The 14002-nt window shown below is 43.4% G+C and overlaps 1 protein-coding gene across 2 annotated transcripts in view; it reads right to left on the reverse strand.

Annotated features, from left to right (window-relative positions):
- TFDP1 (transcription factor Dp-1) overlaps window positions 1-14002 on the reverse strand; it is a 156380-nt gene that overhangs the window by 43329 nt on the left and 99049 nt on the right. For both annotated transcript variants that reach the window (XM_069757876.1, XM_069757877.1), the window contains exons 7-8: window positions 9680-9826; window positions 3687-3755 (exon numbers count right to left, since the gene is read on the reverse strand). In XM_069757876.1, the coding sequence (XP_069613977.1) occupies window positions 3687-3755; window positions 9680-9826 (216 nt within the window). The remainder of the gene's footprint in view (window positions 1-3686; window positions 3756-9679; window positions 9827-14002) is intronic.

Raw genomic sequence — 14002 nt, forward strand, 5'->3', positions numbered from 1 at the left:
CGCTGGAGAGCTGTCACACAGACAGCTCTCCAGCGACCAACGATGCCGGTAACCAGGGTAAACATCGGGTAACTAAGCGCAGGGCCGCGCTTAGTAGCCCGATGTTTACCCTGGTTACCATCCTAAAAGTAAAAAAAAACAAACAGTACATACTTACCTACAGCCGTCTGTCCTCCAGCGCTGCGCTCTGCTCTCCTCCTGTACTGGCTGTGAGCACAGCGGCCGGAAAGCAGAGCGGTGACGTCACCGCTCTGCTTTCCGGCTGACCGACGCTCACAGACAGTACAGGAGGAGAGCAGAGCACAGCGCTGGAGGACAGACAGCGGTAGGTTAGTATGTACTGTTTGTTTTTTTTTACTTTTAGGATGGTAACCAGGGTAAACATCGGGTTACTAAGTGCGGCCCTGCGCTTAGTTACCCGATGTTTACCCTGGTTACCAGTGAAGACATCGCTGAATCGGTGTCACACACGCCGATTCAGCGATGTCTACGGGGAGTCCAGCGACCAAATAAAGTTCTGGACTTTCTTCCCCGACCAGCGACAACACAGCAGGGGCCTGATCGCTGCTGCCTGTCACACTGGACGATATCGCTAGCGAGGACGCTGCAACGTCACGGATCGCTAGCGATATCGTCTAATGTGACGGTACCTTTAGGCATATTAATTCAGCCCATATCCCCTTAGGCATTTCTTTTTCTATGGCACACTTATGGTCCTTATAATATATATGTACTGTGTAACACTCATGCCTTATTGACCCCTGTGGATATATATTTGCACTTTAGCACAGCATGCACTTTTTGGCTACTATGTGAATAGATATAGCTGTATCATTCAGGGATCTTTTAGGTTCATATACCTTATGTGTTAGGCTAGCTTTGTCTGCCAACATACATTTGATTTAACCCTTGGTATCCGTGACATTTGTCAGCAGCCATTGCTCTTGTAGGCATATTAATCCAGCTCATATCCCTTAGGCTTTTCTCCTTTTATGGCACACTTATGGCCTTTATATATAGATGTACTGTGTAACACTCATGCCTTATTGATTCTTGTGGGTTTTATATGTATTTATTTGGGATCATATGATTTATATTAGGTATTATATGTATTTTCCTCAGCAGACAGTATAATTCTGTCTCATGTATCTCCACTGACTGTAATTGGACTCTAATAGAATTTTTAATTGTACTATTAATAAAATTTAGTTTTTTATTGGCATCTAAGCTTCCGCTGTGGTTCTATTGTTTGATATTTGAGAAAAATTTAAAAAAATTAAAGGGAACCTGTCACCCCGAAAATCGCGGGTGAGGTAAACCCACCGGCATCAGGGGCTTATCTACAGCATTCTGTAATGCTGTAGATAAGCAGCTTAAAAATACCGCGCTATAGAGTGTGCATATATGTAAAAACATTCACATAAATACGCATGCAAATATCTTTCACTACAGAGAAGCCCTGCGACCACAGGATGCCGCTGTTAGCAAATAAAAGTTTGATAGGAATTCACTATATAGGGGGCTGTAGTCAGGAAATAGCAAAATATATAAACCTTCTTTGTAAGCGTTCAATAGTAGGAGGTTTTGCTAGTTAACAGCCTGGTGAATATATAGTCTGATGTGCATACCTTAATGTTGCTGTATCAACAGCCCCCGATGTTACCTGAAAGAGGAGAAAAAGAGGTTAGATTATACTCACCCAGGGGCGGTCCCACTGCTGGTCCGGTCGGATGGGTGTCTCTGGTCCGCTGCGGTGCCTCCCATCTTCATTCCAAGACGTCCTCTTCTGATCTTCAGCCACGGCTCCGGCACAGGCATACTTTGTCTGCCCTGTTGAGGGCAGAGGATAGTACTGCAGTGCGCAGGCGCCGGAAAGGTCAGAGAGGCCCGACGCCTGCGCACTGCAGTACTTTGCTCTGCCCTCAACAGGGCAGACAAAGTACGCCTGTGCCGGAGCCGTGGCTGAAGATTAGAAGAGGACGTCTTGGAATGAAGATGGGAGGTGCCGCAGCGGACCAGAGACACCCATCCGACCGGACCAGCAGCGGGACTGCCCCTGGGTGAGTATAATCTAACGTCTTTTTCTCCTCTTTCAGGTAACATCGGGGGCTTATCTACAGCATTACAGAATGCTGCAGATAAGCCCCTGATGCCGGTGGGCTTACCTCACCCGCGATTTTCGGGGTGACAGGTTCCCTTTAACAATTTTCAAACTTTGAATGCTTATCCCTTTAATCCAGATGGCCATACCACAGCAAACCATTAATGAATAACATTTCCCACATGTCTGCTTTACATCAATATCATTTATAAAATGTTTTTTTAGTTTGTTAGCATTTTAGGTTTCAAAATGTAGCAGTAATTTTTAATTTTTTCAAGGAAATTTACAAAATTATTTTTTTTTTAGGGACCTATCCATGTTTGAAGTGCCTTTAGGGGTCCCATATATTGGGAAACCCCCAAAAGTGATACCATTTTATAAACAGCACCCTTTGACATACTGAAAACTGCAGTCAGGTAGTTTATTAACCCTTCAGGTGATTTTCAGAAATTAATGCAAAGTGGCATAACAAATGAAAATGTGTATTTTTACCACCTAAATGTCGCTGACTTCTGAACAGGCCACTGTAGCCAGTAGACTCTAAGGCCGCTATTTGGTCATGAATTGCCATGGCAAACATCAGGACCACACAATCATGATCTGAGGGCACCAATTGGGATAAAGATGAAGCCCCCACACTCTGTTAACCATTTATATGATGTAGTCACTATTGACAGCAGCATCTATGGGGTTAAACAGATATGGACAGTGACAACACTGACCATGGCTGATGAAGCAAGTTGTCAGCTAGAATGTACAGCTGCTGGATTGTCACCTGTATGGGGAGGCTATTCTCTTATATCTCAGGTCAGTTAAAAGACGTATTGGCGGTCATTAAGGGGTTAAATAACAATTTTTATGTATCGGGCATTTTTTTTTTTAAATGGTTGGGCATATAACGGCAATTCAGGCCTTTGAGGGAATCATTGAACAAGCTCCACTGAAAACAGCTTGTAACCGTTCACTCCTCTCCCTATCAGACTGGCTACAGTTGATCATGCCACCTCTGCAAACCTACAAAACAAGCACTTAATAGAATTACAAAATCCCTGTTTTTTTTTTTTTTAGTAAAGTGCAAAGGTCCATGTTCTTACAAAAGCTTTGACACCTTAATCATTTATGATGAGAAAAGCCCTTCATGACCAGGCGCATTATTCTGGACTAAGCAGAAACCATGGGCGTTCCTAATCAGATGACACCTATCATCATATGCACAGGTATACAGAGAAGGCTGTCAATGATCAGAGCCACCCACTGGCTGCCAAGTTCAGAATGAGCAGGGATTTTACTTAAAATATGTAGGTATGACGACTCTTTCCTGCAAACCTATTATAATATACCATGCAGCCTAAAGAATTCTTAAGCTGACAGGTTTCTACTAAGGAATGGAGGGTGGGCTTAAATTGAGGTCACTGAAAATATTGTAAACAATTTGATGGCAATTTTGCTTGCAGCAATCAAAATCACGGCTTACATTTCAAACCCTGAACTGAAATAAAAGCCCCAAACTCTCTGGTTGTGATGGGCACTGGCACCACACTGAAGCAGGATAAACGTACAAAAGTGACAACCGAGCAGACATTACCTGTAGTATAAGTTCCTGTAGCTGGGATTGTTTTTGCTTTATTTTTTCAAGACGTCTTTCTCTTTCAACCTAGAAAAAGAAAAAATCCTTTCAAGTGGCTTATCAGCCAAGATTGCACAAATACCGGTATTATCAAATGAAAATCATTCAAAAAGCTACGTCCACCTCTGATCACCATTTAAATTTAAGATTAAACTATATAAAAGTGGACTGACCACGTGTACTTTGTGCAATGATATATATATATTTTTTTTTTTATAAAAAGAAGTGCAATACCATCCCAGTTCACGTACCAGCTGTATGCCTGAGACAACCAATGGTAACTGCACATCATATACCCGGTCTTATTAATGGCTTACGCCAGGTTTTACACTGGTTTTTACCTGCAGGAACCTTTTTTTTTTTTAAGTGACTGTGCTTGCACTGCGCTATTTCTACCATTATTATCAGTAATAAGAGAAATTGTCAACCTGTTTGCTGAATACTTCTTCCCCCTCCTCCTCTACTGGTGACTGCACAATAGATGGGAGGAGGCTTGCACAGATACTATGCTAATAACAGGTATATTAGCGATACTATGTATGTTAACTAAACTACGAAAAACAGAGGGAAAGAAAAACAAACATTTTAACATGATAGACTGCACTTAAATTATTGCTGCTTGGAAAAGGGCCCCAAATGAGAAACGGAAATGGATTTACCCTCAACTCAATTGTTGCCGAGTCCTAAACATGGAAGCATTGCTTTAACAATCTTTGAAGTTATGCAAGTACTATTGTTATTAAAGAAGCAATCCTAACAAAGGTGTTTCTTTATATCATATCTGTGAATGTGTACATAAAAGTGTAGCTTGTTTATGTGTTATGTGTGTAATGCTTACATTGTGTGGGTTACGAAGAGCACCGTGTGACCCGGAGAGTCTGAAGAACGGTGACATCACTGGAAAGAGGAGCAGAACGGCACTGGATCCCAGAGGTGGTGGTAGGCGAGTATATTTAACTTACATTATACTACTTTTTGAATCTTCCTTAAAGAGCATCACAAGACATGACATGCAGAGTTGATTCAAGGTAATCTGTCACCAGGTTTTTGCAAGGTAATCTGAGAGCAGCATGATGTAGGGGCAGAGACCCTGAATTCCAGCGATATGCCACTTATTAGTGTGATTGTATCAAAATGACAACATGCAGTGTTCTCTTCTGCAGATCCATCAATGCTCAGCCCGTTAAAACCCCGTTGGGGTTACTCCAAGAAGTTGACTAGGAGGCACAAGACATTAGTGCTGTAGATATAATCTGCTGATAAAACACTGGTTTTATTTAACCCCTTCATGACCCAGCCTATTTTGACCTTAAAGACCTTGCCGTTTTTTGCAATTCTGACCAGTGTCCCTTTATGAGGTAATAACTCAGGAACGCTTCAACGGATCCTAGCGGTTCTGAGATTGTTTTTTCGTGACATATTGGGCTTCATGTTAGTGGTAAATTTAGGTCAATAAATTCTGTGTTTATTTGTGATAAAAACGGAAATTTGGCGAAAATTTTGAAAATTTCGCAATTTTCACATTTTGAATTTTTATTCTGTTAAACCAGAGAGTTATGTGACACAAAATAGTTAATAAATAACATTTCCCACATGTATACTTTACATCAGCACAATTTTGGAAACAAAATTTTTTTTTGCTAGGAAGTTATAAGGGTTAAAATTTGACCAGCGATTTCTCATTTTTACAACGAAATTTACAAAACCATTTTTTTTTAGGGACCACCTCACATTTGAAGTCAGTTTGAGGGGTCTATATGGCTGAAAATACCCAAAAGTGACACCATTCTAAAAACTGCACCCCTCAAGGTGCTCAAAACCACATTCAAGAAGTTTATTAACCCTTCAGGTGCTTCACAGCAGCAGAAGCAACATGGAAGGAAAAAATGAACATTTAACTTTTTAGTCACAAAAATTATCTTTTAGCAACAATTTTTTTATTTTCCCAATGGTAAAAGGAGAAACTGAACCACGAAAGTTGTTGTCCAATTTGTCCTGAGTACGCTGATACCTCATATGTGGGGGTAAACCACTGTTTGGGCGCACGGCAGGGCTTGGAAGGGAAGGAGCGCCATTTGACTTTTTGAATGAAAAATTGGCTCCACTCTTTAGCGGACACCATGTCACGTTTGGAGAGCCCCCGTGTGCCTAAAAATTGGAGCGACCCCATTTTGGAAACTAGACGCCCCAAGGAACTTATCTAGATGCATAGTGAGCACTTTGAACCCCCAGGTGCTTCACAAATTGATCCGTAAAAATGAAAAAGTACTTTTTTTTCACAAAAAAATTTTTTAGCCTCAATTTTTTCATTTTCACATGGGCAATAGGATAAAATGGATCCTAAAATTTGTTGGGCAATTTCTCCCGAGTACGCCGATACCTCATATGTGGGGGTAAACCACTGTTTGGGCACTCGGCAGGGCTCGGAAGGGAAGGCGCGCCATTTGACTTTTTGAATGGAAAATTAGCTCCAATTGTTAGCGGACACAATGTCGCGTTTGGAGAGCCCCTGTGTGCCTAAACATTGGAGCTCCCCCACAAGTGACCCCATTTTGGAAACTAGACCCCCCAAGGAACTTATCTAGATGCATATTGAGCACTTTACACCCCCAGATGCTTCACAGAAGTTTATAACGCAGAGCCATGAAAATAAAAAATAATTTTTCTTTCCTCAAAAATGATTTTTTAGCCTGGAATTTCCTATTTTGCCAAGGGTAATAGGGGAAATTGGACCCCAAATGTTGTTGTCCAGTTTGTCCTGAGTACGCTGATACCCAATATGTGGGGGTAAACCACTGTTTGGGTGCACGGCAGGGCACGGAAGGGAAGGCACGCCATTTGGCTTTTTAAATGGAAAATTAGCTCCAATCATTAGCGGACACCATGTCGCGTTTGGAGAGCCCCTGTGTGCCTAAACATTGGAGATCCCCCACAAATGACCCAATTTTGGAAACTAGACCCCCAAAGGAACTAATCTAGATGTGTGGTGAGGACTTTGAACCCCCAAGTGCTTCACAGAAGTTTATAACGCAGAGCCATGAAAATAAAAAAAAAAAATTATTTTCTCAAAAATGATCTTTTAGCCTGCAATTTTTTATTTTCCCAAGGGTAACAGGAGAAATTTGACCCCAAAAGTTGTTGTCCAGTTTCTCCTGAGTACGCTGATACCCCATATGTGGAGGTAAACCACTGTTTGGGCACATGCCGGGGCTCGGAAGTGAAGTAGTGACGTTTTGAAATGCAGACTTTGATGGAATGCTCTGTGGGCGTCACGTTGCGTTTGCAGAGCCCCTGATGTGGCTTAATAGTAGAAACCCCCCACAAGTGACCCCATTTTGGAAACTAGACCCTGAAAGGAACTTATCTAGATGTGTGGTGAGCACTTTGAACCCCCAAGTGCTTCACAGAAGTTTATAATGCAGAGCCGTGAAAATAATAAATATGTTTTCTTTCCTCAAAAATAATTATTTAGCCCAGAATTTTTTAATTTTCCCAAGGGTAACAGGAGAAACTGGACAACAAATATTGGGGTCAAATTTCTCCTGAGTACGCTGATACCCCATGTGTGGGGGTAAACCACTGTTTGGGCACACGTCGGGGCTCAGAAGGGAAGTAGTGACTTTTGAAATGCAGACTTTGATGGAATGGTCTGCGGGCGTCACGTTGCGTTTGCAGAGCCCCTGGTGTGCCTAAACAGTAGAAACCCCCCACAAGTGACCCCATTTTAGAAACTAGACCCCCCAAGGAACTTATCTAGATATGTGGTGAGCACTTTGAACCCCCAAGTGCTTCACAGACGTTTACAACGCAGAGCCGTGAAAATAATAAATCATTTTTCTTTCCTCAAAAATGATGTTTTAGCAAGCATTTTTTTATTTTCACAAGGGTAACAGGAGAAATTGGACCCCAGTAATTGTTGCGCAGTTTATCCTGAGTATGCTGGTACCCCATATGTGGGGGTAAACCACTGTTTGGGCACACGTCGGGGCTCGGAATTGAGGGAGCACCATTTGACTTTTTGAATACGAGATTGGCTGGGATCAATGGTGGCGCCATGTTGCGTTTGGAGACCCCTGATGTGCCTAAACAGTGGTAACCCCTCAATTCTACCTCCAACACTAACCCCAACTGTAGCCATAACCCTAATCACAACCCTAACCACAACCCTAATTCCAACCCTAACCCTAAGGCTATGTGCCCACGTTGCGGATTCGTGTGAGATTTTTCAGCATCATTTTTGAAAAATCCGCGGGTAAAAGGCACTGCGTTTTACCTGCGGATTTTCCGCGGATTTCCAGTGTTTTTTGTGCGGATTTCACCTGCAGATTCCTATTGAGGAACAGGTGTAAAACGCTGCGGAATCCGCACAAAGAATTGACATGCTGTGGAAAATACAACGCAGCGTTTCCGCACGGTATTTTCCACACCATGGGCACAGCGGATTTGGTTTTCCATAGGTTTACATGGTACTGTAAACCTGATGGAACACTGTTGCAAATCCTCAGCGGCCAATCCGCAGCCAAATCCGCACCGTGTGCACATAGCCTAATTCTAAAGGTATGTGCACACGCTGCGGAAAACGCTATGGATCCGCAGCAGTTTCCCATGAGTTTACAGTTCAATGTAAACCTATGGGAAACAAAAATCGCTGTACACATGCTGCGGAAAAACTGCACGGAAACGCAGCGGTTTACATTCCGCAGCATGTCACTTCTTTGTGCGGATTCCGCAGCGGTTTTACAACTGCTCAAATAGAAAATCGCAGTTGTAAAACCGCAGTGAAATGCGCAGAAAAAAGCGTGGTAAATCCGCCATAAATCCGCAGCGGTTTAGCACTTCAGATTTATCAAATCCGCAGCGGAAAAATCCGCAGAGGACCAGAATACGTGTGCACATACCGAAACCCTAACCCTATTCTAAAATTAGTGGAAAAAAAAAAAAATTCTTTATTTTTTTATTGTCCCTACCTATGGGGGTGACAAAGGGGGGGGGGGGGGTCATTTATTATTTTTTTTATTTTGATCACCGAGATATAATCTATCTCAGTGATCAAAATGCACTTTGGAACGAATCTGCGCCCGCCATTTTGGAAGATGGCGGCGCCCAGGAAGAAGACGGACGGACCCGGGCAGGATCGGTAAGTATGATGGGGTGGGGGGAAGCATGGGGGGGGGGGGGACCGGAGCATGGGGGGGTGGATCGGAGCGCGGGAGGGGTGGAACGGAGCACGGGGGGGGGGGGAGGGTGGGTGTAACGGAGCACGGGGGGGGGGGGGGGGGGGTCGTTGGAACGGAGCACGGGGGGTGGAACGGAGCACGGGGGGGTGGATCGGAGTGCAGGGGGGGTGACTGGAGCACGGGGGGAGCGGAGCACAGGACGGAGGGGAGCCGGAGCAGTGTACCGGACGGATCGGAGGGCTGGGGGGGCGATCGGTGGGGTGGGGGCACATTAGTGTTTCCAGCCACGGCCGATGATATTGCAGCCTCGGCCATGGCTGGATTGTAATATTTCACCAGTTATAATAGGTGAAATATTACAAATCGCTCTGATTGGCTGTTGAAAGTGAAACTGCCAATCAGAGCGATCGTAGCCACGGGGGGGTGAAGCCACCCCCCCCCGGGCTAAACTACCACTCCCCCTGTCCCTGCAGATCGGTTGAAATGGGAGTTAACCCTTTCACCCGATCTGCAGGGACGCGATCTTTCCATGACGCCACATAGGCGTCATGGGTCGGATTGGCACCGACTTTCATGACGCCTACGTGGCGTCATGGGTCGGGAATGGGTTAAACAGCAGCACACAGCCCAGTTAGTGACATCACTGGAATCAGGCTCTCAATAGTTACAGGATGCTTCTCTCAGTTTACATATCAAACACCTGCTGACAGATTCCATTTCAGTTCACAATGGACAAACCAAAATAAAGCAGTAAAAACTAAAAAACAGACATACCTCTAAATTTTTACATTCCTGAGCAGAGTTTGTAGGTAAACCAATCCACTTTATTTCCTTTTTTTCTTTAGAAATAATGTTCATAGCCATGAGCACATTTAAGGCATCATAAACACGACGTCTTATGTTCTTCTGGTCATACGCTTGCTGTAAAGGAGAAGGTTTACAACATGAAACATATCCCAAAGTATACCAAAGAAAAAGGGCATGCCATGTGAAGTATGGCAAGTCAAATATTTCCAAGGGTGTGTACACATGTTCTGTATTTTGTGTGCAGAAATCTCTGCATCTCTTGGCAGGAAAACAGTCTCTGAAATGTGCGTTTTTAGACAGAAACTTAAGATAGTTCAGGAAAAAAAAAAAAAAGATTTTTCCATTCATTGAAAGCAAGTAGGAACGATGGATGGTGAATGTAATGTTTATGTTCGGTTTGCATAGTTTTTCTTTTTACACTGTTTAACCAATGACCCATGACAGCTACTGACATGGGGGGGAGGAAGGGGGTCTCTCCCTATCTTCTTCCGGTGCGCGTTTTTTTTTTTTCAAATACGCAAGCATAGATGCAGCAAATCAGCAATCTTTTTTTACACTTGCGTTTTTCTACCGTTTTTCACTGACTTCATTGAAGTCAATGGGTGAAAATCGTTGGCAAAAACCACACAGGGAATTGACTTGCTGCAGATTATTTTTGCACCAAATCTGCAAATTAAAAAAATGGAGCGTGTGCATAACACTTCAGGTTTCTCATTCACTTTGCTGGCATCACTTTTTGTTAACAAGTCCGCGCTGCAAAAACGCAACCTGTGCACATGGCCTAATTGGCTGGAGAAACCAGGGCAGGTCTTTAACTGTGATGAACGAGTGTACTCGTTGCTCGGGTGATCTCAGAGTCTTTTTTAGTGCTCGGAGATTAAGTTTTCATCGCTGCAGTTGAATGATTTACAGCTACTAGCCAGGCTGAGTACATGTGGGGGTTGCCGGGTTTGCTAGGGAACCCCCACATGTAATCAAGCTGGCTAGTAGCTGTAAATCATTCAACTGCAGTGATAAAAACTAAATCTCCGAGCACTAAAAAATACTCTGAGATCACCCGAGCAACGAGTACACTCGCTCATCACTAGTCTTTAAACTTACATTAAAAGCCAGGTTCAGATGGGAGTATTTGAAGGTCCGTATACGGGCAGCCACACTCAGGACTGACAAGCGGCTCTACAGCGTGTGAAAACCAGGTTCATAGACCATGAAATACACCAGCATGAACCAGGCGCGAGAATGTTTTGGTGACAGTTTTTAGTAAATTTGGACTAAACCGGGGTAAATTATCTTCCCTATACATCTTTAGCTTACCATATACAGATTAAAGCCATGTTCCCATGTAGTGTAATTGAAGAGACTTTCCGTCCGTGTTTTGTGAAAATGGATGACACGTCATGAAAACTCATACCTACTGTGCATTTAAGATATTGTTGAGCTGTGTGCTTTTTGGTGGGAGGGGAAGGGTTAGCAGCGAGACCCACATTTATCACTTCAGTTGAGAGGTGCTATATATTATGGGCAAAACCACTTTCACTTGAGGTTTTTCCATTTGGAACAGACGGCAAGCTGCATGTTCCACTGTATGCCAATGGATTATGAAGTGGCCTAACTCCTTGTACTAAATGCGGAATGCCAGTTAATTTGGTGCGATCCTTGGCAGTCTCAAAGGCAGTGGAATGAAGAAGTGCAGCCACCAAGTCACAAGTTACAGCTAAGGCTACTTTCACACTAGCGTCGTGTGACGGACGTCGCAATGCGTCGTTTTGGAGAAAAAACGCATCCTGCAAAGTTGCCCGCAGGATGCGTTTTTTTCTCCATAGACTTGCATTAGCGACGCATTGCCACACGTCGCATCCGTCGGACTAGTGTGAAAGTAGCCTTATGTAGAGCATTGGACAACATTGGTAAAAAAAAAAAAAAAAACTCTTTACAGCCAGAATTCCTGTCAGCAGGGGAACCTGTCAGCAGAATTGTGCACAGTAACCTACACACGGTGTCAGAATGGCACAATTATACTGATTAAAATAATACCTGGGTTGATGAAATCAGTATTGTGGTGGTTGTTTATCCCCTTAACCAGAGGAATTTTTGGTTTTGCATTTTCATTTTTTGCTCCCCTTCTTCCCAGAGCCACAACTTTTTTATTTTTCAGTCAAAATGGCCATGTGAGGGCTTTCTTTTGCAGGACAAGTTGTACTTTTGAATGACACCATTGATTTACCATGTTGTGTACTAGAAAACAGGTAAAAATTCCAAATGCGGTGAAATAGCAAAAAAAGTGCAATCCCACACTTGTTTTTTTGTTTGGCTTTTTTTTTTTTTTGCTAGGTTCACTAAATGCCAAAACAGACCTGCCATTATGATTTTCCAGGTCGTTATGAGTACATAGACACCAAACATGTCTAGGTTCTTTTTTATGCAAGTGGTGAAAAAAATTCCAAACTTTGTTTTTTTTGGTGCAGATATGATCTTTTCATCACCTGTCGCAGCGACCCAAAAAACGTAATTCTGGTGTTTTGACATTTTTTCTCGCTACACCATTTAGCGATTAGGTTAATTTTTGTATTGCTAGACCAGCCGATTCTGAAAGCAGCGATACCAAATATGTGTATGTTTGATTTTTGTTATTGTTTAATTTGAATGGGGTGAAATGGGGTAATATGAAAGATTTTTTTTTATATTTTTAAATACTTTTTTTTTTTTTTTTGCCATGCTTCAATAGTCTCCATGGGAGATTAGAAGCTGCCATAACCCGATCGGCTCTGCTACATATAGGCGATGATCAGATCACCTCTATGTAGTAGAATTACTCATTTGCAATGAGCGCTGACTACCAGGCGGCACTCACAGCAAGCCGGCAGTGACAACCATAGAGGTCTCCAGGAGCCAATGAACCGGTGACCCGCAATCAAGTGACGGGGGTCACCGGTGAGTGGATTTCCGGAAACGCGAGTTAAATGCCGCTATCAGCATTTGACAGCAGCATTTAACAAGTTAATAGCCGCGGGTGGATCGCGATTCCACCAGCGGCTGTTCTGGGCACATATCAGCTGTTCAAAACAGCTGACATGTACCGGAAAAGATGTGGGCTCACCGCTGGAGCCCACATCAAAGGGAGGGAGTCAGACATCGGCGTACTATTATGCCCGATGTCGGAAAGGGGTTAATCCTGTTTAATCCCGTCAAAAGCCATGCTGATATATATATATATATATATATATATATATATATATATATACATACATACACTAGATGTTGGCCCGATTCTAACGCATCGGGTATTCTAGAATATGTATGTATATAGCAGCCACTTAGTATATAGCACAGGTCACGACATTCTTGAATACCCGATGCGTTAATACAGGCCACACAGTATATAACAGTGGCCACGCAGTATATAACACAGCCCACGCAGTATATAACATTGCCCACATAGTATATAACAGCCATGTAGTATATAACGCAGCCTACACAGTATATAACACTGCCTACGTAGTATATAGCAGCCATGTAGTATATAACATTGCCCACATAGTATATAACACTGCCCACGTAGTACATAGCAGCCATGTATTATATAACATTGCCCACGCAGTATGTAACACAGCCCACGTAGTATATAGCAATGTGGGCACTTTAGGCATGGTTAAAAAAGACTTAAAATAAACATATACTCACCTTCCGAAGGTCCCTTGTAGTCCTGGCACCTGTGCGCGGTGCACGTGGGAGCTTCTGGTCCCAGGGTTGGTATGAGTGCAGGACCTGTGATGACGTCGCGGTCACCGTGACGTCATGGAAGGTCCTTCTCACATAGCATCCTTGGCACCGGAACCTGCCGTTTGCACTGCCGAGGACAGCACGCCACGTCGGAGGGTGAGAATAACCTTTTATTATTATTTTTAACATTAGATCGTTTTACTATTGATGCTGCATACGCAGCATCAATAGTAAAAAGTTGGTCACACAGAGTTAATAGCTGCGATAATGGAGTGCGTTACACCGCGGCATAACGTGGTCCATTAACCCTGTGTGAGGGCTGACTGGAGGGGAGTATGGAGCGGGCACTGACTGCGGGGAGGAATGAGCGACCATTTTGCTGCCGGACTGTGCCCGTCGCTGATTGGTCGTGGTTAAACGCCCACGACCAATCAGCGACTTGGATTTCCATGACAGAGGCCGTGACCAATGAATATCCGTGACAGACAGAGGGAAGTGACCCTTAGACAATGATAGTGTAGATAGATATAACAGGACTTTTGGTTGCTTACCGTAAAATCTGTTTCTCGA

The sequence above is a fragment of the Ranitomeya imitator genome, chromosome 3, assembly GCF_032444005.1.
Source record: "Ranitomeya imitator isolate aRanImi1 chromosome 3, aRanImi1.pri, whole genome shotgun sequence".
Lineage (NCBI taxonomy): Eukaryota > Metazoa > Chordata > Amphibia > Anura > Dendrobatidae > Ranitomeya > Ranitomeya imitator.